We start from the raw sequence: 24,560 nt of genomic DNA, 5'->3' as shown, positions 1-24,560 counted from the left end.
CAATGATGATGAGCATTTCGCTAAGCTCATCCTGATGCCTCCACTTCTCGCCTTCAAACAATCACGAAACCCTAAACAGACCATCGTTCACAGCAGACTACCCAGAACAACAGTGACTGCAATACCACAGAGCCCCGGCCATGGAAACCATGTCAGATCATCAAGAAGCATACTACAATCATATGTGGGAACACCACCCACCATGTACATGGCAGACTTGGTCAATGTTGTTGATCTCATATGCTGCAGGCAAGGATGCTCCGAGGCATGATATATTGGTGAGACCATGCAGACACTATGACAATGGATGAATGGGCATCACACAACAATTGCCAGACAGATATGTTCCCTTTCAGTTGGGGAACACTTCAGCGGTCAAGGATATTCAGTCTCCGATGTTAGGGTAAGTGTCCTCCAAGGCAGTCTTTGAGATATGCAACAGTGCAGAATCGCCAAGCAGAAACTGATTGCTAGGTTCCATACCTATGAAGACAATCTGAATTGTGATCTTGGGTTCATGTCATGTGATATATGACTCCAACACACTTCTGTATCCGTTACATTTTCCTTACTGTCCTGTTTTGACACCATCACCTTGATAAATTGTTATAATCTCTCACCTTAATTACTTTGTATAGTTTTGGATTACTTGTTACTTTGGTTAGATCCTTGACGGCTACTCTTATACAATCATATTATTCCAATCATTTGGTTTCTCTCCAGCACCACCTTCCTTTTTTAAATTATGTCTCTGTTTCATTTAATTGGATTATAGGTCATCCCTTCACTTGTTATTCAGCTACTGACACTTTACTCACACCATCTGACACTTCTAATCACCTGCAGAGACTTATTATTCGACACTCCACTCACATCATTTGTATGATCTTTTGATCTCTCTACCATTGATCTGCCTCCCTATAAATTTTGTATCTGTGTGCATCTCTCTCACTTCACCTGACAAAGGGGCTATGCTCAGAAAGTTGTGATTTCAAATAAACCTGCTTCATTATAACCATGTGTCATGGTGATATAGGCCAAGCGTAGGGAGGTGGGACTAGTTTAATTTGGGATTATGGTCGGCATTGACTGCTTGGATCATAGGGACTATTCCTGTATGGTAGGTCTCTATGAGTTATGACTCAATTATCAGCTAGGATACCTTGCATGCCTTGTTTAAAAAGCCATATCTAGTTCAATAGTTCAATATTTTAGTAAGTATTTTGGGGTGCTGCTCTGATCCCATGACATTAGAATCCCCAGGAAATGTTAATTCAAACATTCCCAAGGTCTGGCATATCCTCATATAATGATATTCATTCTAATGGAAGTCAATCTTTTGTTATATGTTTGCTTCCACAGATGCATTCTGTAAGACGTTAACCTATGTTAGCAATTCCGTGGTTCAGTAGTTATTTTTGACTTTTGTACATTCTGTGGATAAGTCCCATTTTCTTACAAAAGTTGCACTGGTTTGCTTAAGCTGGACATTGTGACTGTTTATATAGTTTTTAAAAGCCAAACCCGAGCCATCAGCATATTTTAGTGGAGCAAGAAATTTTAGGCTGTGCATTTTTTTGCCACTAGAGGTGTTTCAATCCCATTTTTGCAAAAGCCGAGTTACAGGCCAGCTTAACCTGAGTGTCATGGAATGTTGTTTTGAGAGTGTGCAAAACTGCTCATGAACAGGGTGAGAAAGAATGAGATGCTTATCTTCTTCCAATCTGTGGAATATGAATTTCTTTCAGAAATAGCTCTGAGTTCTGGAAATGAGGAAGTTGGAACTAAGTGCCACTTACATCCCGTGATGTCCCAAACTGACATTTTAACATGTGCACCTAGGTGCATGTGCAAACCAGGAGAAAGTGAGGACTGCAGATGCTGGAGATCAGAGCTAAAAGTGTGTTGCTGGAAAAGCACAGCAGGTCAGGCAGCATCCAAGGAGCAGGAGAATTGACGTTTCGGGCATGAGCCCTTCTTCAGGAATTCCTGAAGAAGGGCCCATGCCCGAAACGTCGATTCTCCTGCTCCTTGTATGTGCATACTGCTCTCCCTCACCTCCAGAAGGTTTTTGACTTCCTTTCATTTTTCAGTGTGCCATATTCTTCTGGTTTGGTTACTTCACTTCTTTTGGTCAGAATTCTTCAAAATTTTATGTGGAGAAATAATAGAAAGCAGTCTGAGCTCAAATGGGTGATCCAAGTGCTGTTAATTTTTTCATCCTTTTGTTGTGTACTCAGCTATTGATATGTGTGGACTGAACTGACTTTTTAAAGGTTAACTCTCATTTATATCTACTCTAATTAATTAAACTAACGTACCACAAGATATGCATGAATATTTATGCCGATGAATATACCACATAGCTGACTAAGCAAATTGACTCAAAATCATTATCCATACTTTCAAATTCCTCCACAATCTTCCCTCAGTTCTTTCAACCATATATCCCTGCTCATATAGTATACTTCTATTTCTAAGCACCTCATTGTCTCTTTAGGTAGATTACTTCTGTGATTTAGCATCTGTACTATTATTCATTCTCTTGTGAATCCAAAAAAACTGTCTACTGTTTGTTCATTATTAAGTAAATAGAGATTGTATTTAAAGTATAAATATAAATTGTTGTGGAATTTCCAAATATTTAAATATCTTCCTTAATTCCTCTACAGGCTCAAAAGAAAATTGTTGCCATGGAAGTTGAATTGCAAGCACTAGCACAGTCAGCTGCTCTATTTGAAGTTTCTGTTCCTGATTGCAAACAGTTGAAAGCCTGCCGCAAAGAAATAGTATTATTGAAAAATCTGTGGGACATGGTTATCCTTGTAAGTTTTGATAATCATTCAATTTCAGATTTACAATTTTAATCATGATATAATTGAACAGACTGATCATTAGGAAGCGCAATTTCTTCATGCCGAGGTAGATGAATATTTTCAATGTAGATGCTCTGTCAAAGAATTTAACTGAGTGGCTTTTGGAGTAGAACATCAATCATATGCACAAAGCTGGTGTCTTGTGCTGGGACTTACTAAGATGAGGACAAGAGATATAGTATCAGTTGGGCCCATGTTTTCATCAGCACTTCATTCTTTGGCTGCCCAGTTTTCGATTAACGTAAGAGTGAAGAAACAGTTAACATACTGTGCGAAATAAACAAGTGGCTATTAATAGCAGTTACTCTTTGTTGAATGTACTGTTTGAGGATAAGATTTCATTGATAAAGGACACAAAATAGCAAATAACACTGCAGAAATTGTCCTATACCTTGTCCATTTTAACAACCAAAATCCAAGATGGATGGAAGTTAAGTATGAATTCACCCCCAAAAGTAGCCAAATTATCAAAGAATATTCAATTGCAGGGGTAACCTATTAGAGAAGTCATCCTCATAGTTGGCTCAGTAAAAATCCATGAGGAGCTACCTCTCTAATCAGAGATAGGTTCACTCTTGTGCTTACTCATAATATGCTCATTCTTCCTAACCTCTCCGCCCCCGCCCCCACCCCCACTCAGGCCTATCACCCTCACCTTGACCTCCTTCCACCTATCGCATTTCCAACGCCCTTCCCCCAAGTCCCTCCTCCCTAACTTTTATCTTAGCATGCTGGACACACTTTCCTCATTCCTGAAGAAGGGCTCATGCCCGAAATGTCGATTCTCCTGCTCCTTGGATGCTGCCTGACCTGCTACACTTTTCCAGCAACACATTTTCAGCTCTTGCTCATAATGTACCTATCAGAAACAAACAAATGAGGAAAGCCTGTGATTGGAAGAGCAGTCAGAAGCTGAGTGAAAGAAGTGAACAAATCAAGAAGGACTACAGTAATTCAGGCTACAGTAAATGAGATCTATAGCACAGAAAAAGGCTCTTTAGCCCATTGAGTCTCTGCCAATCAAAGTCAAGCACATAAACTATTCTAATGTATTTTCCAGCATTTGGCTCATTGACTTGTATACATTGGCATTGCAAAAATACATCTAAATAGTTCTTAAATACTTCTTATGAGGATTTGTGTCTCTACCACACTTACAGCCAGTAAGTTCCAGATTCCCACCACCCTCTCGGTGAAAAGAAAATTCTCACATCCTCTCTAAATTTCCTGTCCCTTACCTTAAATCACTGACCCCAGTTATTGATCCAAGGGGAGAGGTTTCTTCTCGTCTGCTTGTCTATGACACACATTATTTTGTACATCTCAGTCATGTCCCCCCCTCCCCCACTCAGTTTCCTCTGCATCAAGGAAAACAGCCCCAATCTATCCAATCTCTCTTTACAACAACGTGTCCTTCCAGGTGGTAAATGGGGTGGGATTGGAAGGTGTTTTAAGAGTAGTCATGAAGTATTGTTGCACTGTATGTTATAAGTGATGCCACTGATGACGCGGGCAGCAGATGCATATGAACACCAGTATCTGAAAGTTGCACTCCAATACGCCGGTTTTCCTCAGATACATATTCCTATTCCTTCACTGTCAATCAGTTAAGATCCTGAAGCTCCCTCCTAACAGCAATGTGGGTGTACTCATATCACATGAACTGCAACAAATCACCATACCATCACCTTCTCAAGGTTATTTCGGGATAGACAGTAAACGGTGGCCTAGATAGCGATGGGCACATCTTGTTTTTGAATATAAAAGCTAAAATCAGTGCCTAGGACTCTGATAACTGGTCAGCAGGCAAGGTATGACAGAGGCACACCGGTAATGTCATAGGTGGACTGCCAAGGATGTTCCAGTCTCAGATCATTTACATGGCTTGGGTATAAAAATGGTACAGGCCTAAATCTTGCTAGGGACTTGCAAAACATTTGGCAAGCAATGTGGAGATTTTAGGTCAAGAGCTTGGGAACTGTGGAGGAGGGATGTGTTTGGATTTGTGAGCTTTTTGCCTCAGATTCTCCATGAGATCCACTGTGCCTCGGTGATACTGGGAGTGAATGTATAACGTATGGGATAAAGTGCCAATTAAGCAGCTGTTTTATTTGAGGTAATATCAAGGTTTTTTTGAGTGATGTTGAAATTGAAGCACTCTGGGCAAATGAAGAGTATCTGATCTACAAGACTTGTGCCTTGTAGCTGGTGGTTAGTTTCAGAGATCCAGAGTTAACAGTTCGAATGTATGACTCTCACAAAGGTCAACTGTCTGTTTTTTTTGTCCAAACCTTCTCAAAACCTAACTTTAAGTTTTACTAAGTTTATTTAGTACAGCTATTTTTCTCTCTGAAAGATGTAACAAATACATTCCTATTTTCACAAATTATCTCCATTATACAGGTTAGCCTAACCATTGAAGATTGGAAGACCACCAAATGGAAAAACATTAGTGTGGAGAACATGGATGCAGATTGTAAGAAGTTTGTGAAAGACTTGAGAAGTATGGATAAAGAGATAAGGGCATGGGATGTTTATTCTGGTTTAGACAACTTAATAAAGAACACAATGACTTCATTGAAAGCTGTAAGTGAATTGCAGAACCCAGCCATAAGGGAACGTCACTGGCAACAACTCATGCAGGCAACAAAGGTACCAAACATTGGGGCATATTTTGTTTATATAAATATAAATGCAGAAAGTGTGGCCTACAATTTCCAGTCACACATTGCTCACTTGAGTCATTTAGAGCACTGGATATCCTGGGATGCAATCTGACAGTTTTGTACATCCCTGTCTCATTTTTCTGCTCTTTAGCTTTGGTGATTTGAAAACAGAATCAAGCTGAATATAATTACAAAATTTAATCATTCTTATTTGGCATTAATAACCTTATTTTAGGAAGTGGATGAGGCCTTTAGAATACTTTCAATTCATTCCAAATATTAACGGAGGCTTTTCAATGGCATAAAGTAAGGAATTTCTAGAGTAAACCTTGGAACTCCTAATGTCCTTTATTGCTGAAGTTCTAAATGGGGAGGAATCTCAGCACTGCCAATACCCAGTTGTAATCCTGCATGCACTATGTGTGTAAATTTGACTCTGCCCTGTTGAGTTCCAGGACTTTTGAGACCAGTCTGTAGTTAAATTGTATGAGAAAATCTGAAGTGTTGTTTGATGTTCTCATCTGCTGTACCTTTGGCTAAAACGAGGAAAAGTTCAGCTGAGCTTCTGTTCCATTTTTTCACATTTGGTGGTTCCACTGAGAAAATATGTTGAAAGGTCAGGATTACAATTTCAGTCAGGTAGAAGAGGACACTTGCAACTGAAAAAGTACATCACTGTACTCAATGTATTGAGAAATGGAACTGAAATTGATTTTAGAAAGGAAGATGAATTTGATTTTAAGTGTAGAGAAAATATGAAATTATTTACTTCCTTTCATTGTTTTGTAGGTCAATTTTGTGATGTCAGATGAAACAACTCTTGCGGATTTATTGAGTCTGCAATTGCATAACTTTGAAGATGAAGTACGCAACATTGTCGATAAATCTGTAAAAGAGTCTGGAATGGAGAAGGTATTTAATGCATTAATTAGCTGGAGAAAGAAAATCCCTGGAATACTTAGAACTTTCCATTTTCACCAGTATGCTCATCAAGCAATAAGGGCAGATTTTTGGAATGCACGTTCAACAGATAGAAAATCCAATAGGATTCAGTCGCACTTCCCTGTGAATTCTTAAATTATGCATCTGGTCAAAGTTTTACATTGGGAATGCTGATTTTTAATAACTATTTTTATAATTAACTGTTACATAAAGGTAACTCTCCCAAAATTGATCTGGATGTAATCTGTGAGAAAACAGTGCCCATTTATCTGCAATATCAGGAGCACAGATCAACATTTCTGTGGCCATCAGTGAGACATCAGAATGTTGTGTTGCTTCCCTGGTGCCAGAGAGAAGGATGTCTCGGAGCGGGTGCAAATATTCTGAAAGGGGAGAGTGATGGGAAGGAGGTCATCGTGCGTTTTGTTACCAATTACATACATAGAAAAAGGGATGAGGTTCTGGAGAGAATATAGGAAATTTAGCAGGAGATTAAAAAGTAGGACCTCAAGGGTTGGAAATTCTGGATTACTCCTCGTGTCACATGCAAATGAGAAATAGAATAGTAGAATAGGCAGATGAATGCATGGCTGAGCTGCTGGTACATGGAGCAAGGATTCACATTTTTGGATTATTGTGATTTCTTCTGAAGTAGAAGTTACTTACTTTGAATGGGGAGGAGACCAATACCCTGCTGGGGAGATTTAGAGTCATAGAGTCATAGTGTCATACAACATGGAAATAAACACTTTGGTCCAACGCATCCATGCTGACCAGATTTCTTAAATAAATCTAGTCCTCTTTGCCAGTATTTAGCCCATTGCCCTCTAAACCCCTCCTATTCATGAAAGATGCCTTTTAAATGTTGTAATTGTACCAGATTCCACCACTTCCTCTGGCAGCTCATTCCATACAAGTACCACCCTCTGCATGAAAATGTTGCTCCTCAAGTCCTTTTTATATCTTTCCCCTCTCATCTTAAACCTATGCCCTCTAGTTTTGGACTCTTCTACCCTGGGAAAAAGACCTTGGTTATTCACTTAATTCATACCCCCATGATTTTACAAACCTCTATAATGTCACCCTTCAGCCACCAATGCTCCAAGGAAAAAAATCCCCAGCCTATTCAGCTTCTCCCTAAAGCTCAAATTCTCCAGTCCCAACAACATCTTGTAAATCCTTTCTGTGCCCAAACTGATTGTAAAACTTAGGATGGTGTGTTGTTCTCTTATTGCCAGGGTCAAGGATATCTTGGAGTGGGTACAAATATTCTGAAAGGGGAGGGTGACCAGCAGGAGGTCAGAGTGCATGTGGTACCAATGACATAAGTAGAGAAAGGGATGAGGTTATGAAGAGAATACAGGAAATTACGCAGGAGCTTAAAAATTAAGAACTCAAGGGTTGGAAATTCTGGATTACTCCCCCTTGCAATGTGCTAGTGAGAAATAGAATAGGAGAATAGGGCAGGTGAATGTGTGGCTGAGTTGCTGGGGCAAGGATTCACATTTTTAGACTATTGGGATTTCTTCTGAAATAGAAGATACTTGTGTAAGAAGGAAGGGCTGCACCTTTGGTTCTTTGAAGATCTCCGCTTACAAATTTATGACTGCCCTTTTTTTGAGGAGGGCTATCTGACCTTGTTTCCATTTCCCCTTTTGCTTATCCCTCCTAAGTTCCAAATATTCTTGGATGTTCAGTTCTCAATTTAGTGATCCTATACACAAGTAGATATGGTCTGTACATCTCTGTAATGGCAAATAAATTACACTCATTCACCTCAATTTGTGTCTTTAAATCAACAGCCTTTTTTGCAAATCTAATCTGCATTCAAATGGTGTTCCTTTAATTCTGCCTTTTAATAATATTCTCCATTCTGATCCCATTTGATACTTTGTTTCATCTGGATTTTATTTGTGCTTGCTATTTTTCTACTTCCTATTAACAGTTTTGCTTTACTCTGAGCTTCTTCTTTGCTTCCTTCCCTGTACCAATTTAGTTTAAATCCTTCATAACTGCATTATCAAATCCTGTTGTGAGGATGTTAGATACATTTTGTACAGATCCCATCTGCCACAGAATTATGCCCAATACCTCTGAAATCTGACACCCTTCCTCTTGCTTATACTAGTTCTCCAGCTGCAAATTCAGTTACTCAGTTCTCTTATTCCTATGTTCACTCTTATGGGACTGGGAGAATTTCTGAGATTACTGCTTTTGAGGTACTGCCATTCAATCTTCCTAGCTATCTGAAATGTGTTTTCAGGACCTCATCCCTCTTTATACTAAAGTCATTGATACCAATGTTAATCATGATCTCTGACAGTTCTCCTGCCCCCGAAGACTGTCCTGCATTCCATGATAGTCTTTAACTTAGCACTAGAGAGGCAACATATAATCTTGGTGTCATGTCTGTGGCCACAGAAATGCCTACATGATCCTTTAACTAAAGAATTCCCTATCAATACTGCTCTGCCTCTTTCTTCCTCCCTTCCAGCACAGCCATGATGTAACTGATTTTGCTCTGACTCCACTCCTCCAAGAAATGGTCACCCTCACCATTATCTGAAATATAAACCAATTACCTGAATAAACAAGATCTTCTCAGGGGACTCCTTACTACTTGGTTATCTTAATCTTCCTGGCGGTCACATTCCTCCATGATCTTAAGCTGAGATGTGACCATTTTCCCAAATGTGCTAGTCAAGTAACTCTCAGCCTTGCAGATCATCACAGTGCCTCCAACCTCCACATGAGTTCCAACAACCGCCCACTTCATTACCATGCTATTGCTTGGTCTGTGTGCATGTTATTAAAATTAAACATCAAAAATTACAAATTTAAAAGGATAAATTGATTAACTTTAACAAAACAAATGTTTAATTCTGTATTTTACAGGTGTTAGGTCAGCTCGATAACATTTGGAGTGCCATGGAATTTGAACATGAAGTTCATGGCAGGACAGGAATTATGTTATTAAAAGGAAGTGATGAACTTGTAGAGACATTGGAGGACAATCAAGTTCAGTTGCAAAACTTAATAACTTCTAAATATATTGCATATTTCCTCAAAGAGGTCTCAAGCTGGCAGCAAAAGTTGTCTACTGCAGATGCAGTCATTTCAATATGGTTTGAAGTTCAGAGAACGTGGGTTCATCTTGAGAGCATTTTTATTGGTTCTGAAGACATCCGTATGCAGCTGCCTGAGGACAGCAAGCGTTTTGAAGCGATTGATGTTGACTTTAAAGTATGTAGTTTTCACAGCAAAAATGTAAAAACAGTCATTGTTTGATTCATCAGCTGTTGTTCTAAATGGATCATTTAAAGGAAGAGGGTGGCATAGTGATACTGTCACTGGTCTAATGACTCAGAAGACTAAATTCAATTCCTTTGGGGATATGGATTCAAATCTGACCAAAGCAGCTGTTGGAATATTAATAGAATTTGGAATTAAAAGCTAGTTTTTGGTGATCATGAATTTGTTTTTTTGTTGATAAACCTATCTGGTATTTGGTGAAGGAAATCTGAAATCCTTACATTGTCTGGCTACATCTGACTCCCAATCCATTATTGATTCTTTATTGCCAATAACAAGCCATTCATTTCAATCTGGGTTGGGCAACAAATACTAGCATTGACAGTGTTGATGACATCTCAGCTAAGAAAAAGGTGACAATATTCCAAAAACTTGCAATCACAAAATGAATGTTGTCATTTCAATTGTATTAACTTTGAAAATGACGGCATATCTCTTTTACTCAAGGAAAGTTCTTATTGGATGCCAACTAATTAATCTGAATTGTAGAGTTTCCTATGCTCCTCTTCCTTTACCTCTAGTTGTGAAGAGGTTCTATTCTTGAGTATGCTCACAGGTCAATTTGCATGCAAGCCAGATCAGAATGCAGGACAGTATAAATGGGAGGCGATAGCCTAGTGGTTTCATTGTTAGCTGAATTTCTGGATTAATAGTCTAAGGTTCTGGGGACCAGAAAGATGGTGGAATTTAAATTCAATAAAAGTAAAATCTGGAAGTATCTAATGATGACCATGAATACATTGTCAATTGTTGGAGAAATCCATCTGACTCACTAGTGTCATTCAGGGAAGGAAATTTGTTGCCCTCACCTGGTCTGACCCACATGTGATTCCAGATCCACAGCAATGTGGTTGACTTTCAACTGCACTCTGAAATGGTCTAGCAAGTCACTCAGTTGTATCAATTGGGCAGCATGCTGGCTCAGTGGATAACACTACTTCCTTAGAGAACCAGTGATCTGGATTTGATTCTAGCCTTGAACGACTGCCTGTGTGGAATCTGCACATTCTCCCCATATGTGCATGGGCTTCCTCCCAAAATCCGAAGATATGCAGGTTAGGTGGGCCTGGGTGCCATGCTAAATTGCCCATAGTGTCCAGAGATGTAAAGGCTAGGTGGATTAGCCATGGGAAATGCAGGGTTAGGGTGGTAGATCTGGGTGGAATGCTCTTCAGAGAGGCGGTGTGGACTCGTGGGTTGAATAGCCTGCTTTCACACTGACAGGAATTTATGATTTTATGAATTGCTACAAAGTCTGAACAAAGAGATGAAACTGATGGACTAGTTGGCATTGGCCTAGGCAACGGAAAAGACAATGGAAGAGACACCTCCGTTGACCCTGTAAAGTCTTTCTTACTAACGTCTGGGGGCTAGTACCAAAATTGGGAGAGTTGTCCCACAGACGAGAGAAGAAGCAGACTGGCACAGTCATTCTCATAGACAATTTCTTGGGAACAGCTGGATAAACCCTAGACTTGGTTGCACATCAACTATGTGGGCCCTTTCATGGGCTTAACATTCTTTGTCATTGTGGACACCCACTCAAAGTGGTTGCATGTGCAGAAAGTTCATTCATCAAGCATGGGGATGATGATAGAAAAGCCATAAACATCTTTTGCAATAAAGGGGTTCCCGGAAATGTTGGTCATAGACGATAGACCATCATTTACCAGCAGTGAATTTGAATATTTCCTCATGATGAATGGGATTTGGCATATAAGGACAGCTCCATACCATTCATTGCCCAATGGTCTAATGGATGAAGGTGTACAAATTTTGAAGGCAGGCTTAAAGTTACAGCCTACAGCTTCACTCGATACCAAACTATCCCAGTTCCTATTTGCCTTTTGAATCACTCCTCATGCAACTACAGGGAGAGTTCCACCAGAGTTGCTTCTGGGGAGAAGACTATGCATGAGGTTAAAAATGTGTGTGGCATGGTGGCACAGTGGTTAGCACTGCTGCCTCACAGCGCCAGAGACCAGGGTTCAATTCCCGCCTTAGGCAACTGTCTGTGTGGAGTTTGCACATTCTCCCTGTGTCTGTGTAGGTTTCCTCCGGGTGCTCCGGTTTCTTCCACAGTCCAAAAATGTGCAGGTTAGGTGAATTGGCCATTCTAAATTGCCCCTAGTGTTAGGTGAAGGGGTAAATGTAGGGGAATGGGTCTAGCAGGGTTGCTCTTTGGAGGGTGTGGACTTGTTGGGCTGAGGGGCCTGTTTCCATACTGTAAGTAATCTAATCTATCTTCTCAGACTTGGGGAGCAGGGTGAAACAGCACCAGGGGCATCAATACTGGACACAATACTCCCCTAAAAGAGGTGAAAATTTACTTCAGGGGATAAAGTTTTGTGTCAAAACCACGGGAAGGTAAGAGGCAAATTTGCCACGAGGTCAGGTCTCATGACGTGTAAAGTTTGGATAGAGGCGGACCTGAAAAAGCATGTGGACCATGAACAGGGCAGAAGCAAAACAAACCCGACCCCTCAGAACAACCGGGAAGCCCATCAGAACCTGTGGTTTCTCTCCGTCTCTCTAGTTTCAAAGTAACTTGAGAGTCTGAGATGGACACAGAGGATGTTGCAGCCTCAACATCTTTACCACCTGAAGAAGTGGATGAATATCTTCCAAGATGTTGCAGGCACTGCCTGCATCCGAGGGTGAGTTGAAGGAACTGAGCCCATAATGAAAATGTCCCTGGACAGGCTACAAGAGAAAAAAACAGACCTATGTCCCTGGACTTCAATGGGGAGGAATGTAGTGATGGTAACCTGGTCAGCAAGGTGTGGAACTGATCCAATTAGGGAGCTCTGGCTGACAGATAAAAACAGGACTGTCAGGGATACTGTTGATCCTGAGAGCTGGCTCTGAGGAAGTTGGAGCAGTGTCAAGTACTACACATATGTAAATAAAGGGTGACTTGGTGACAGTACACTGGTTTCTGTGGAGTTACTTCACATTGGTCAATGTCAGGTGATCTGCCTGATATCATTGTTTTTGTCAAACCTTGTTGTGGTTAGATACAACTGAGTGGCTTGCTAGATCATTTCAGAGGATATTTAAGAGTCAACCATACTGCAATGGATTTTAAATCATATGCAAATCAGACCAAGTAAGGATGACAGATGTTCCTTCCTTGAAGAACATTAATGAACCAAATAAGTTTTTTACGGCAATCAACAGAGGTTTCATCATTATAATTAAACTGGCATTTATTTTTAAATTCAAGTTTTTGAGTTAAGCTTAAATTTCATCATCTTCCCTGGTGACGTGTAAATCGATACACTAAGAATATTACTCTGAATCTTGGTTTACAATACCGCTATGCCACCACCTATCAAGTCTATGGTTCCATGCTTTTTGTCAAACTCCTTTCTTGAATAGAGATTTTACATTTGTCACAATGATTGTTCTCAGTTCATTTCTCCTTTAATTCTTTTGATTTTCATTTATTATTAGAATTTTTTCACAACGAAGAAAGATTCAAAATGTTTGTTTAACATCTTTGGTATTTCCTTGCTTTTGATTATAATTCACCATGCACACCCTCTAATGAATCAACTTTTTCTATCCTTCCTTTTTATACTGTTTGAGAAGCTCTTACTGTCTGTTTATATATTTCTTGACCATTTACTCTCAAACTCTAAATTTCCCATTTTTAAAGTCATCATTGCTGATTTCTAAAATTTTACATCTCTGGTCTGTCACTAATTTGTACAAGGGTATACCTCTTTCAATTTGAAACCATCATAGATTTAATTTTACTGAGAGATGCTACATCTTTCTCATTGATTTCATCTTCCTCAATGGAATACATTTTTATTGAGAGCTATGGAATAACTTTTCAAATATCTGTCACTACTTTTCTACCTGCAGGGATTGGGAGTGATATACAACAAGTCAACATCACTGTAAAGCAGACTGAGATGGTGGGCCTCCATGAGAATGGTGGTGGGAGATAAAAACTGTAGAGAGCCCCTTCAACCTGTTTCTCCTGTTAAAATTGAAATGTGACATAACAGCAAAACAGTTAGTGATTGATGGGGATTTCTTCCATACATCATTTGATTGATCAAATTATTTAAATCAGTTGATGTTGTTACTGCTGAAAATTACAGTTAGGAAATTTACTTGTAAAGTATTTAACATTTTAATTAATTAAATAGCATCAGCTTGGCTGGGCAGGTGATGTGTTGCATCTGTAATACATGGACACTAATGCTGTCCAAGATGAGCACATCTGCAGCAAATATTGTGTGCTTGTGAAAATTGAGATCAGAGTGGCTGAACTGGTGTCCAAGCTGTGGATATTGTATCACAATTGGAAGGTAGAGAGTTATCTAATGTTATGGACCAGACCAGACTCCCTCAAAATATTTTAAGAAAGTAGCCTAGACCCTATTTTGTTCCTATTTTAAAGGCAGGTATGAAGTGGGTGTTCCAAGTGTGATGCAATTGGTCAAACCACTCGGTTTTAAGCAATACAGAATTTATTTAGTTGGAACACAAACAAAATAATTTAGAATAGCTTGACTATTGGAAAACTTGACTGACCTGATATAGCAACTCAACTAACCAACAGTAATATTTCATAAGCACACCCCTTGGCAAAAAGGTAAATTCAAACACAGATTGTTACAGACAGGAGGGAACAACATCCAGAGTGAGATTTCAGAGAAAACCAATAGAATCCATTACTGAAGCTTGCAACACTTCTGGACTCCAATATCTTGTGACTGCTACAGCTAAAAAAAACCTGGAAATACCCTGAACTGGCAAAACTGATCATTCCGTTTCCATTGCTAAACTGTTAAACTCCCACACTTGTTGACACCTCTGCCTTTATGACCTCTCTTCAAGTTTCTGAACATCCCTTTTATCGTCACCTTTTTGTCTTAGTGTCCATTGTTGTCTGAGTACAACCATGTGAAGGATTTTCAGACATTTTTCTATGTCAAAGTGTATATAAATGTAAGTTGTTAATGTTCTTGTTTGTGTTAGATTTTGATTAGCTGTCATTACAAAGCTTACTTTTAAAGCTTTTGTTCCTCATGTGGAAGTGTCCTACAATTATCAAAAGATGTTTGGGAGTTGAGTCTTAAAGTACAATGATGTAGAATCGCCATTTCTGAATCTGATTTTGGGAGGTATCCTCTATATTTTGAACAAGAATGACAGAGTAAATGCTGAACATAATAAAATCAGATAAATTGTGATTAAACTTTTGCCATTTGTGATGTGAACTTAGCCAAACTGATATTTGAAGGACTAGTCCACTTGAAATATTAAAAATGCACTGTTAGGTGGTAATGCACCATTTGGTACTCTGCAGGAAATCATGGCAGATGCAATAAAGACCCCAAATGTTGTGGTAGCAACAAATAAACCTGGTTTGTATGACAGATTGGAAGAGCTACAGGGACGGTTAGTAGCTGCTTTATTTATTTCTTCTTTTATATTACTTTTAAGGGACTATGAACTTGCACTCTCTTCATTCAGCAATAGTCCACAGGACATAGCCATTAAGTGTTTAAGTCCTGCCCTGATTTGCCTTTCCAAAATGCAGCACCTCACATTTATGTAAATTAAACAACATCTCCCACTTCTTGGTCCATTGACCCATCTGATCAAGATCTCGTTTACTCTGAGGTAACCTTCCACACTGTTCACTACACCTCCAATGTTGGTGTCATCTGCAAGTTTACTAACCATACCTCCTATGTTCACATCCAAATTATTTATATATATATGATGAAAAGCAGTGGACCCAGCACCGATCCTTGTGGCACACCACCGGTCACAGTTCTCCAGTTAGAAAATAAACCTTCATCACCAGCCTCTGTCTCCCACATTTGAGTAAGTTTTTTTTAACCAAATGGCCAGTTCTCTCTATATTCTATGTCATCTAACCTTCCTAACCGGTCCACCATGAGAAACCTTGCTGAATGCCTTACTGAAGCCTATATAGATCACATCCACTGCTCTGTCCTCATCAATCCTCTTTGTTACTTCTTCAAAGAACTTAACCAAGTTAATGAGACATGATTTCTCATGCCCAAAGCCATGTTAACTCTCCCTAATCAGCCCTTGCCTTTCCAAAATACATAGAAACTCTTGTCCCTCAGGATTCCCTCCAAAATTTCCCCACCACCAATATCAGACTCACCGATCTATAGTTCCCTGGCTTTTCCTTACTACCTTTCTTAAATAGTGGCACCACGTCAGCCAACCTCCAGTCTTACAACACCTCACCTATGGCCATCAATGATACAAATATCTCAGCAAGGGGCACAGCAATTACTTCCCAAGTTTCCCGCCGATATCTAGGTACACCTGGTCAAGTCCTGGGGATTTATACACCCTGATGTGTTTTAAGACATCCAGCATCTCCTCCTCTGTAACATGGTCATTTTTCAAGATGTGCTATTTATTTCTTCACATCCTCGATCTTCCATATCCTTCTCCACAGCAAACGTTGTGCAAAATATTTGTTTAATATCTCCCCCATCTTCTGTAGTTCCACACGGAGGCAGCCTTGCTAAGCTTTAAGTAGCCGTATTCTCTCGTTTGTTACTCTTTTGTCCTTAATGTATTTGTAGAATCCCTTTGGGTTCTCCTTAACACTATTTACCAAAGATACCTTATGTCCATTTTCGTCCTCCTGATTTCCCTCTTAAGTATACTTGTACTGCCTTCTTGGGAATCACTCAATCCCTACTGTTGACACCTGACATATTCTTCCTTCTTTTTCTTAACCAAAATTTCACTTTCTTGAGTTATCCAGCACTCTCTACTGCCTTGCCATTCACCCTAATTGAAACATCCTGTCTCTGGATTCTCATTTAATCATTTTTGAAGGTTTTCCATTTTCTAGCTGTCCCTTGACCTGCGAACATCTGACCCCAATCAACTTTTGAAAGTTCTTGCCTAAAACTCTCAAAATTGACCTTTCTCCAATTTAGAACTTTAACTTTTAGATCTGGTCTATTCTTTTCTATCACTATTTTAAAACTAATAGAATTATGGTGACTGGCCCCAAAGTGCTCCCCCACTGACACCTCAATCACCTGCCTGCCTTATTTTCCAAGAGTAGGTCACATTTTACACCTTTTCTGGTACATACATCCACATACTGAATCAGAAAATTTTCCTGTACAAACTTAACAAATTCCTTTACATCCAAGCTCTTACCACTATAGCAGTCCCAGTGTATGTTTGGAAAATTAAAATCCCCTCTCATAATCGCCCTATTATTCTTCCAGATAACTGAGATTTCCTTACAAATTTGTTTCTCAATTTCCCATTGACTATTGTGGGATTATAGTACAATCCTAATAAAATGATCATCCTTTTCTTACTTCTCAGTTTCACTCCAATAACTTCCCTGTATATATTCCCAGGATTATCATCCCCATGTATAGCCATAATGTTAACTCTAATCAAAAAATACCACTCCCTCTCTCTTTCTATTCTTCCTGCAGCATCTATACCTTGGAACATTAAGCTGCCAGTCTTGTCCATCCCTGAGACATGTCTCTGTAATTGCTTTTATATCCCAGTCCCATGTTCCCAACCATGTTCTGAGTTTGGGTGCCTGTTAGGCCTTTTGCATTGAAATAAATGCAGTTTCATTTATTGTCATTTAGTTTCATTTATGCAGTCTTACCTTGTTCTCTGTTTCTGTCCCTCTGCCTTCTGATACTGAACCTCTCAATCAGGCATAGAATGCCTTTGAATGAGGAACCCAGCTGGGTACCCACAAGCAAACACATCAGAGTTTCCTGTTGGTCTCCCAATATAACCATCCCTCAGAGGTAGTAAGATTAGGCTCTTGTGCAGATTCATTGTCCATTTAGCAGCCTCAAGTGAAGATTTAAGAAAACTATTCACTTGATTTCCCACCTGTATTTAATCAAAGGAAAGGAAGGAAGGTAGCAAGGTCCCCACCTAACTAAATATCCCATTATCACCAAAATTGCCTTGGGAACAGCGCACGATTTCACCCACAAACATTCTCTTTGTCCACATATATTGCCAGGCCTTTTGAGTATTTGCAGCATCTTCACTTTTTTATTTAGATTTCTAGCACCTTCAGAATTTTTTTATCAATTCTAACTTCCGATGTTTAGAAAATTCCTTTTTTGTGATTTCAATTTAGTTTAACACTTTGCGAAAAAGCCTTGGCTGAATACCTTGAGACAAAAAGACTGGCCTTTCCTAGATTCTACTTTATATCTTCTGCTGACCTGCTAGATATATTATCTAATGGTAACAACCCTTTAGAGGTGAGACACTTTGATCTATATTTTCAGTATTATACTGAATAGTTATGTGGTAATATAAATCTGAATATATAGCTTTTTCAGACAACTAAGTACAGTAAGCAAATATTTTCCATGCATAATTAGAAGAAGGGCTTATACCCGAAATGTCGAATCTCCTGTTCCTTGGATGTTGCCTGACCTGCTGCGCTTTTCCAGCAACACATTTTCAGCCATAATTAGACAGTTGCCAATTTTGTGACTAAAAATTACATTCCACTTTGAAGATCACACTCATTTCTACTTGCTGTTGTGAAATCAGTGGTGTGTTCTTGTTTAAAGTATTCTGAACACTATTTATTTTAATATTGATTTGGAGATGCCGGTGTTGGACTGGGGTGTACAAAGTTAAAAATCACACAACACCAGGTTATAGTCCAACAGGTTTAATTGGAAACACACTAGCTTTCGGAGTGATGCTCCTTCATCAGGTGATAGCAGAGGGCTCAATCCTAACACTAAGGGTGTTAGGATTGAGCCCATACACTATCAACTGATGAAGGAGCGTCGGTCCGAAAGCTAGTGTGCTTCCAATTAAACCTATTGGACTATAACCTGGTGTTGTGTGATTTTTAGCTTTATTTTAATATTAATTTCATAATTTTCTGTTTCATATGTTTTGAAAAAGTATTGATTCTGTTTTGTGCTGAAGCCTTTTACACTGAGATATTGAGGCATCAGGCATTTAAAAAAAATCTCTTTATAGTCTGGAAGTATCTCTGCCAAGGTCAACATTTATGGCACTTAACTAATTGGACTTGGGAAGTTAGTGATTATACGCTTGTGGCTAGTTACATCCAAAGTGTTGTTAGAATGTGAGTTCCATGATTTGGATCCTGAAATCATGATAAATTTACAGTATACTTCCAAGTCAATGGTTTTGTGTGACTTGAAGGAAAACTTGCAGATGTTGTTCCCATACACTTGCTGGTTTTGTCCATCTAAATGATAGAGGCTATGGATTTGGAAGGTGAGGCCATAGCAAGCTATGTCATTTGCCACAATGCATTTTGTAGATGGTACACACTCGAGCTCTATTGGGCAGATTGTGGAGGGACTAAAAGTTTTAGCTGGTGGATGAAGGTGCCAATCAAGCTTTGTCCCACATGTTGGTTAGTTTCAGGAGTGCTGCTGGAGTTGCACTATCCAGACAATTGAGGAACACTCTATCACACTTTTGTTTTATGCTTGTATATGGTGAACAAACTTGTGTGGTATAATGAGCAGAGAAGAAAGTTGTCTCAGAGTACAATAAGACCTTGATCAGAAGGGTCAGTGGGCCAAGTATTGGCAGATGGAATTTAAGTCAGGAAATGTATTAAAGAAAAAGAGAGATCCTATAAAGTGGCCAAGAGCAGTGGGAAATCAGAAGATTGGGAAGGCTGCAAAAACAAACAGAGGATAACAAAGAGAGTAATAAGGAAGGAGAGGATCAAATATGAATGTAGGCTAGCCAGTAATATTAGAAATGATAGTAAAAATTTCTTTCAATACATAAGAAACAAACAACAGGCAAAAGTAGACATTGGGCCACTTCAAACTGATGCTGGAAGCCTAGTGATGGGAGATAAGGAAATAGCAGGAGAACTTAACAGGTACTTTGTGTCAGTTTTCACAGTGGAAGACATGAGTAATATCCCAACAATTAAAGGGAGTCAGGGGGCTGAGTTGAGTATGGTTGCCATTACAAAAGAGATAGTGCTAGAAAAGTTAAAAAGTCTTAAAATTGATAAATCTCTTGGTCCCAATGGGATACACCCTAGAGTTCTGAGAGAGGTGGCTGAGGAAATAGCGGAGGCATTGGTTGAGATCTTTCAAGAGTCACTGGATTCAGGGAAAGTCCCGGATGATTGGAAGATCGCTGTTGTAACCCCCTTGTTCAAGAAAGGATCAAGACAAAAGATAGAAAATTATAGGCCAATTAGCCTAACCTCGGTTGTTGGTAAAATTCTAGAATCCATCATTAAGGATGAGGTTTCTAAATTTTTGGAAGAGCAGAGTCTGATTAGAACAAGTCAACATGGATTTAGTAAGGGGAGGTAGTGCCTGACAAACCTGTTGGAATTCTTTGAAGAGGTGACAAGTAGGTTAGAGCAGGGAAACCCAGTGGATGTGGTCTATCTAGACTTCCAAAAGGCCTTTGATAAGGTGCCACACAGGAGGCTGCTGAGCAAGGTGAGGGCCCATGGTGTTCGAGGTGAGCTACTGGTATGGATTGAGGATTGGCTGTCTGACAGAAGGCAGAGAGTTGGGATAAAAGGTTCTTTTTCAAAATGGCAGCCAGTGATAAGCGATGTCTTGCAGGGTTCAGTGTTGGGGCCGCAGCTGTTCACATTATATATTAATGATCTGGATGAAGGGACTGGGGGTATTCTAGCGAAGTTTGCCGATGATACGAAATTAGGTGGACAGGCAGGTAGTACTGAGGAAGTGGGAGGCTGCAGAAGGATCTAGACAGTTTGGGAGAGTGGTCCAGGAAATGGCTGATGGAATTCAATGTGAGCAAATGCGAGGTCTTGCACTTTGGCAAAAAGAATAAAAGCATAGACTACTTTCTAAATGGTGAGAAAATTTGTAAAGCGAAAGTACAAAGGAATCTGGGAATGCTAGTCGAGGATTCTCTAAAGGTAAACATGCAGGTTGAGTCCGTGATTAAGAAAACGAATGCAATGTTGTCACTTATCTCAAGAGGGTTGGAATACAAAAGTACCGTTGTGCTACTAAGATTTTATAAAGCTCTGGTTAGGCCCCATTTGGAGTACTGTGTCCAGTTTTGGTCCTCACACCTCAGGAAGGACATATTGGCACTGGAGCGTGTCCAGTGGAGATTCACACGCATGATCCCTGGAATGGTTGGTCTAACATATGAGGAACGGCTGAGGATCCTGGGATTGTATTCATTGGAGTTTAGAAGATTGAGGGGAGACTTAATAGAAACTTACAAGATAATACATGTTTTGGAAAGGGTGGGCGCTCGGAAATTTTTTCCGTTAGGCGAGGAGACTAGGACCCGTGGACACAGCCTTAGAATTAGAGGGGGTCAATTCAGAACAGAAATGCGGAGACATTTCTTCAGCCAGAGAGTGGTGGGCCTGTGGAATTCATTGCCGCAGAGTGCAGTGGAGGCCGGGACGCTAAATGTCTTCAAGTCGGAGATTGATAGATTCTTGATGTCACGACGAATTAAGGACTATGGGGAGAATGCGGGTCAATGGAGTTGAAATGCCCATCAGCCATGATTGAATGGGGAGTGGACGTGAAGGGCCGAATGGCCTTACTTACACTCCTATGTCTTATAGTCTTAATTTAGACAAATCTGAGGTGTTGCAGTTTGATAAGGCAAATCAGGACAGAACTTAGACAATTAATGCTCGGGCCCTGGAAAGTATTGCCAAACAAAGAGACCAAGAGGTGCAGGTGCATAGTTCCTTGAAAGTGGAGTTGCAGCTAGACAGGGTGGTAAAGAAGGTGTTTGGCACACTTGCCTTCACTGGTCGGTCATTGTGTATAGGAGTTGGACATCATGTTGAAGCTGTACAGGAATTGGTGAGGCCACCTTTAGAATACGACATACAATTCTAGTTGCCCTGCTTAGGACAAATGTTGTTAAACTTGAAAGGGTGTAGAAACAATTTACAAGGATGCTACTGGCACTGGAGTTTGAGCAATAAGGAGAGGCTGGAGGGGCTGAATAGGCTGGAGCTTTTAATCCTGGAGCATTGAAGGCTGAGGGATGACTTCACAGAGCTTTTTATAAAATCATGAGGGGCATAGATCAGGTGAATACTTACTTCTGTAAATCAATATCTGATGAGTTTTAGCAATTAATTGGAGAGTTCCTTTTCATAGACACCCAGACATAGTGAATGCAGTTGAGATATAGCAATATGCACTTGTACACTGGAATTTAGTTCACTTTTCAAGCAAAAATGGGTTTCTTTCTGGAAATCAGACTTTGAGAGAGGTCAAGAGTAGAGGCAGTCTGTAGCTAAGCCTGGATCTGCTTTGTTGTTTTCTAGCCCAATGATATCCCAAAGGTGAAAGAGTTCAAAGCTGTATAAGTGAAACTATTTTTTTAAAAAATCAGTCACATGGTTGGGCTTCCAAAGTGTGTCACTTTAGTTTACAATATGAACTTTATCAGCTGGCCAAAAGCCATTGTGTGTCATAGGAAATAAACTGTGAAGGTGCTAGCAACATCTTGAACATTTCACAGCATTCTTCCAGCTGTGGAGATGCAGTTTGCAGTTCCATTATGTGGCTTTGACTAGAATGTCTACATAATGCAAGTGTGTGACATTCCAGGAGGTGATGCTCGCAGTATTGCTATTTTCCACTGGTGGTTTCTGGAACATATTCTGTTGTTGCTAGTTGCCATCTTAATTCCAGCAAGTTCATTTCCTAATAAAGGGCTTTTGCCTGAAACATTGATTTTCCTGCTCCTGATGTGCTGTGCTTTTCCAGCACCACTCTAATCTCCGGCATCCGCAGTACCTACTTCTGCCTAATTCCAGCAAGTGTCAACCTAAAAAAAATCAAATTGCTTAAAACAACAATTTTGCTCTCTTTTCATCCCTTCTGGGTTTAAAACTGGTCATATGCTATTCAGCAAGAAATTGTGCAAGATGAATAGAATAACTTCTAATGTGACATACTTTTGCAATCTAAGTGTGGATGAATGATTTATTGAGACAATCTCATTATTGTGGTGATTAATATTCCTTTATATTCTAGGTGAGTCAACATTTGTCTAAGCTATTCGATAACATGGCTAAACTGAAGTTCCAACTGGACGCAGAGAACAATCCAATGAAAGTTGGTATTGGCATGTACAGTAAAGAACAGGAGTATGTGCCATTTGATAAACCATGTGATTGCTCTGGTCAGGTGACTGTCAATACATCAACTACAGTGGAATGATTATTTAATTCATGTGAAAGTGCTTGATCATGTTGGATATCTACAGCACTCATCTGAACTGATAGAATAGTTTAAAAAATCAATTTCTCTGTCTCACTTTTGCTGTTTTTTTTTGGCTCAACTCTTGAGGCATTGTCAATAGGTTAAAGACCTATTCACTGACTTGAATATACTATCTAGGTTGAAATTTCTGTGCACAATAAAAAGTACTAAGGGCTGCTGATACAAAAGCTGGAATTGCTGGAGAAACTCAGCAAATCTGGCAGTATCTGCAGGAAGAACGCAGAGTTAACATTTCAAGTCCGGTGATCCTTAATTAGAACTTCTAACTACTAACAGTTCTGATATAAAGTCACTGGACTCAAAATGTTAACTCTGCTTCCTTTCCACAGATGCTGCAAGACCTGCTGAGTTTCTTCAGCAATTTCAGCTTCTGTATCAGCAGACCTTTCTTATTGTGCACAAAAGTTTCAACCTAGATACCTTATTCAAGTCTCTGAATAGGATACAGATCTCCAGCATTTATTGTCTTTGTTTCATACCAAGGATTGCTGCACTGTCATTTCTCTGATGATTTGTAAAACTGATATATCAGGTCGAATTTAAAAGATCCCACTGCAAGCAATGTTAAAATAGAAAGTGTATTTGGTGATTATCATATTACTCTTTGGACAAGCTTGCTAAATATAAATTTGCTGCTGAATCTTTCTGTAGAAAATCAGTGATTATAGCTCACTTGATTAATTAACTGTGAAACCATTTACTTTTAAAAGGTCAGTTTCTGAAATGAAACTTTTTCTTTTTTTAATGTATTTGTCTCTAATTATATTTATTTTCAACTTGTCTTTGTTATGTGCATTGCTTGTAGGTTGAAATTTGGTTAAATCGGCTATTAGACAGAATGTGTGCCACATTGCGTTATGAAATCGCTGAGGCTATTGTAGCTTATGAAGAGAAGCCTCGAGAGCAATGGATATTTGAATACCCTGCACAGGTACAATAAAGACAAGATGGTATTAAATGTCCAACAGTTAAATTGTGAAATTATCCATTTTGGTTGGTGAATTGCAAAGGAATCTGGATGTCCTTGTGCATAAACTACAAAAGGGTAGGTATCTGGTACAGCAAGTAAATAAGAAAATAAATAGAATGTTATTGGATGTTGCAAAGGGAAACTGAAAACAAAATTAGGAAAATTTATGTTTCATCATCCAGGGTATTGTTAAGATCGATTTAGAATATTGTGTACATTATTGGTCTCCTTATGTTAGGAAAAAATGTAAATGCATTAGAAGTGAACCAGAGAAAGTTTACTAAACAAATGCCTAGGGTGGGTGGATTGTTTAATGAGGAAACGTTGGATAGGCTAAGCTTGTACCCATTAGCCTTTCAAAGAGTAAGATGCCACTTTATTGAAACATGTAAAATCCTGAAGAGTCTTGAAAGGGTGGAGTTTCATTTTGTGATAGGAGCCACCCATATGAGATAGAGATGTAGATTTTTTCTCACCGAATCATTGGTCTTTG

At 39.4% G+C, this 24,560-nt stretch overlaps 1 protein-coding gene across 1 annotated transcript in view; it reads left to right on the top strand.

Annotated features, from left to right (window-relative positions):
- LOC132827952 (dynein axonemal heavy chain 17-like) overlaps positions 1–24,560 on the top strand; it is a 443,350-nt gene that overhangs the window by 153,701 nt on the left and 265,089 nt on the right. Inside the window, exons 24-31 of the mRNA XM_060844799.1 lie at positions 2,673–2,825; positions 5,280–5,528; positions 6,332–6,454; positions 9,380–9,727; positions 15,126–15,217; positions 17,952–18,078; positions 22,849–23,001; positions 23,903–24,028. Of these exons, the coding sequence (XP_060700782.1) occupies positions 2,673–2,825; positions 5,280–5,528; positions 6,332–6,454; positions 9,380–9,727; positions 15,126–15,217; positions 17,952–18,078; positions 22,849–23,001; positions 23,903–24,028 (1,371 nt within the window). The remainder of the gene's footprint in view (positions 1–2,672; positions 2,826–5,279; positions 5,529–6,331; positions 6,455–9,379; positions 9,728–15,125; positions 15,218–17,951; positions 18,079–22,848; positions 23,002–23,902; positions 24,029–24,560) is intronic.

The sequence above is a fragment of the Hemiscyllium ocellatum genome, chromosome 25 (assembly GCF_020745735.1).
Source record: "Hemiscyllium ocellatum isolate sHemOce1 chromosome 25, sHemOce1.pat.X.cur, whole genome shotgun sequence".
Taxonomy (NCBI): Eukaryota; Metazoa; Chordata; class Chondrichthyes; order Orectolobiformes; family Hemiscylliidae; genus Hemiscyllium; species Hemiscyllium ocellatum.
Note: the sequence above shows the minus strand (reverse complement) of the source record. Positions and strands in the feature narration are given on the sequence as shown.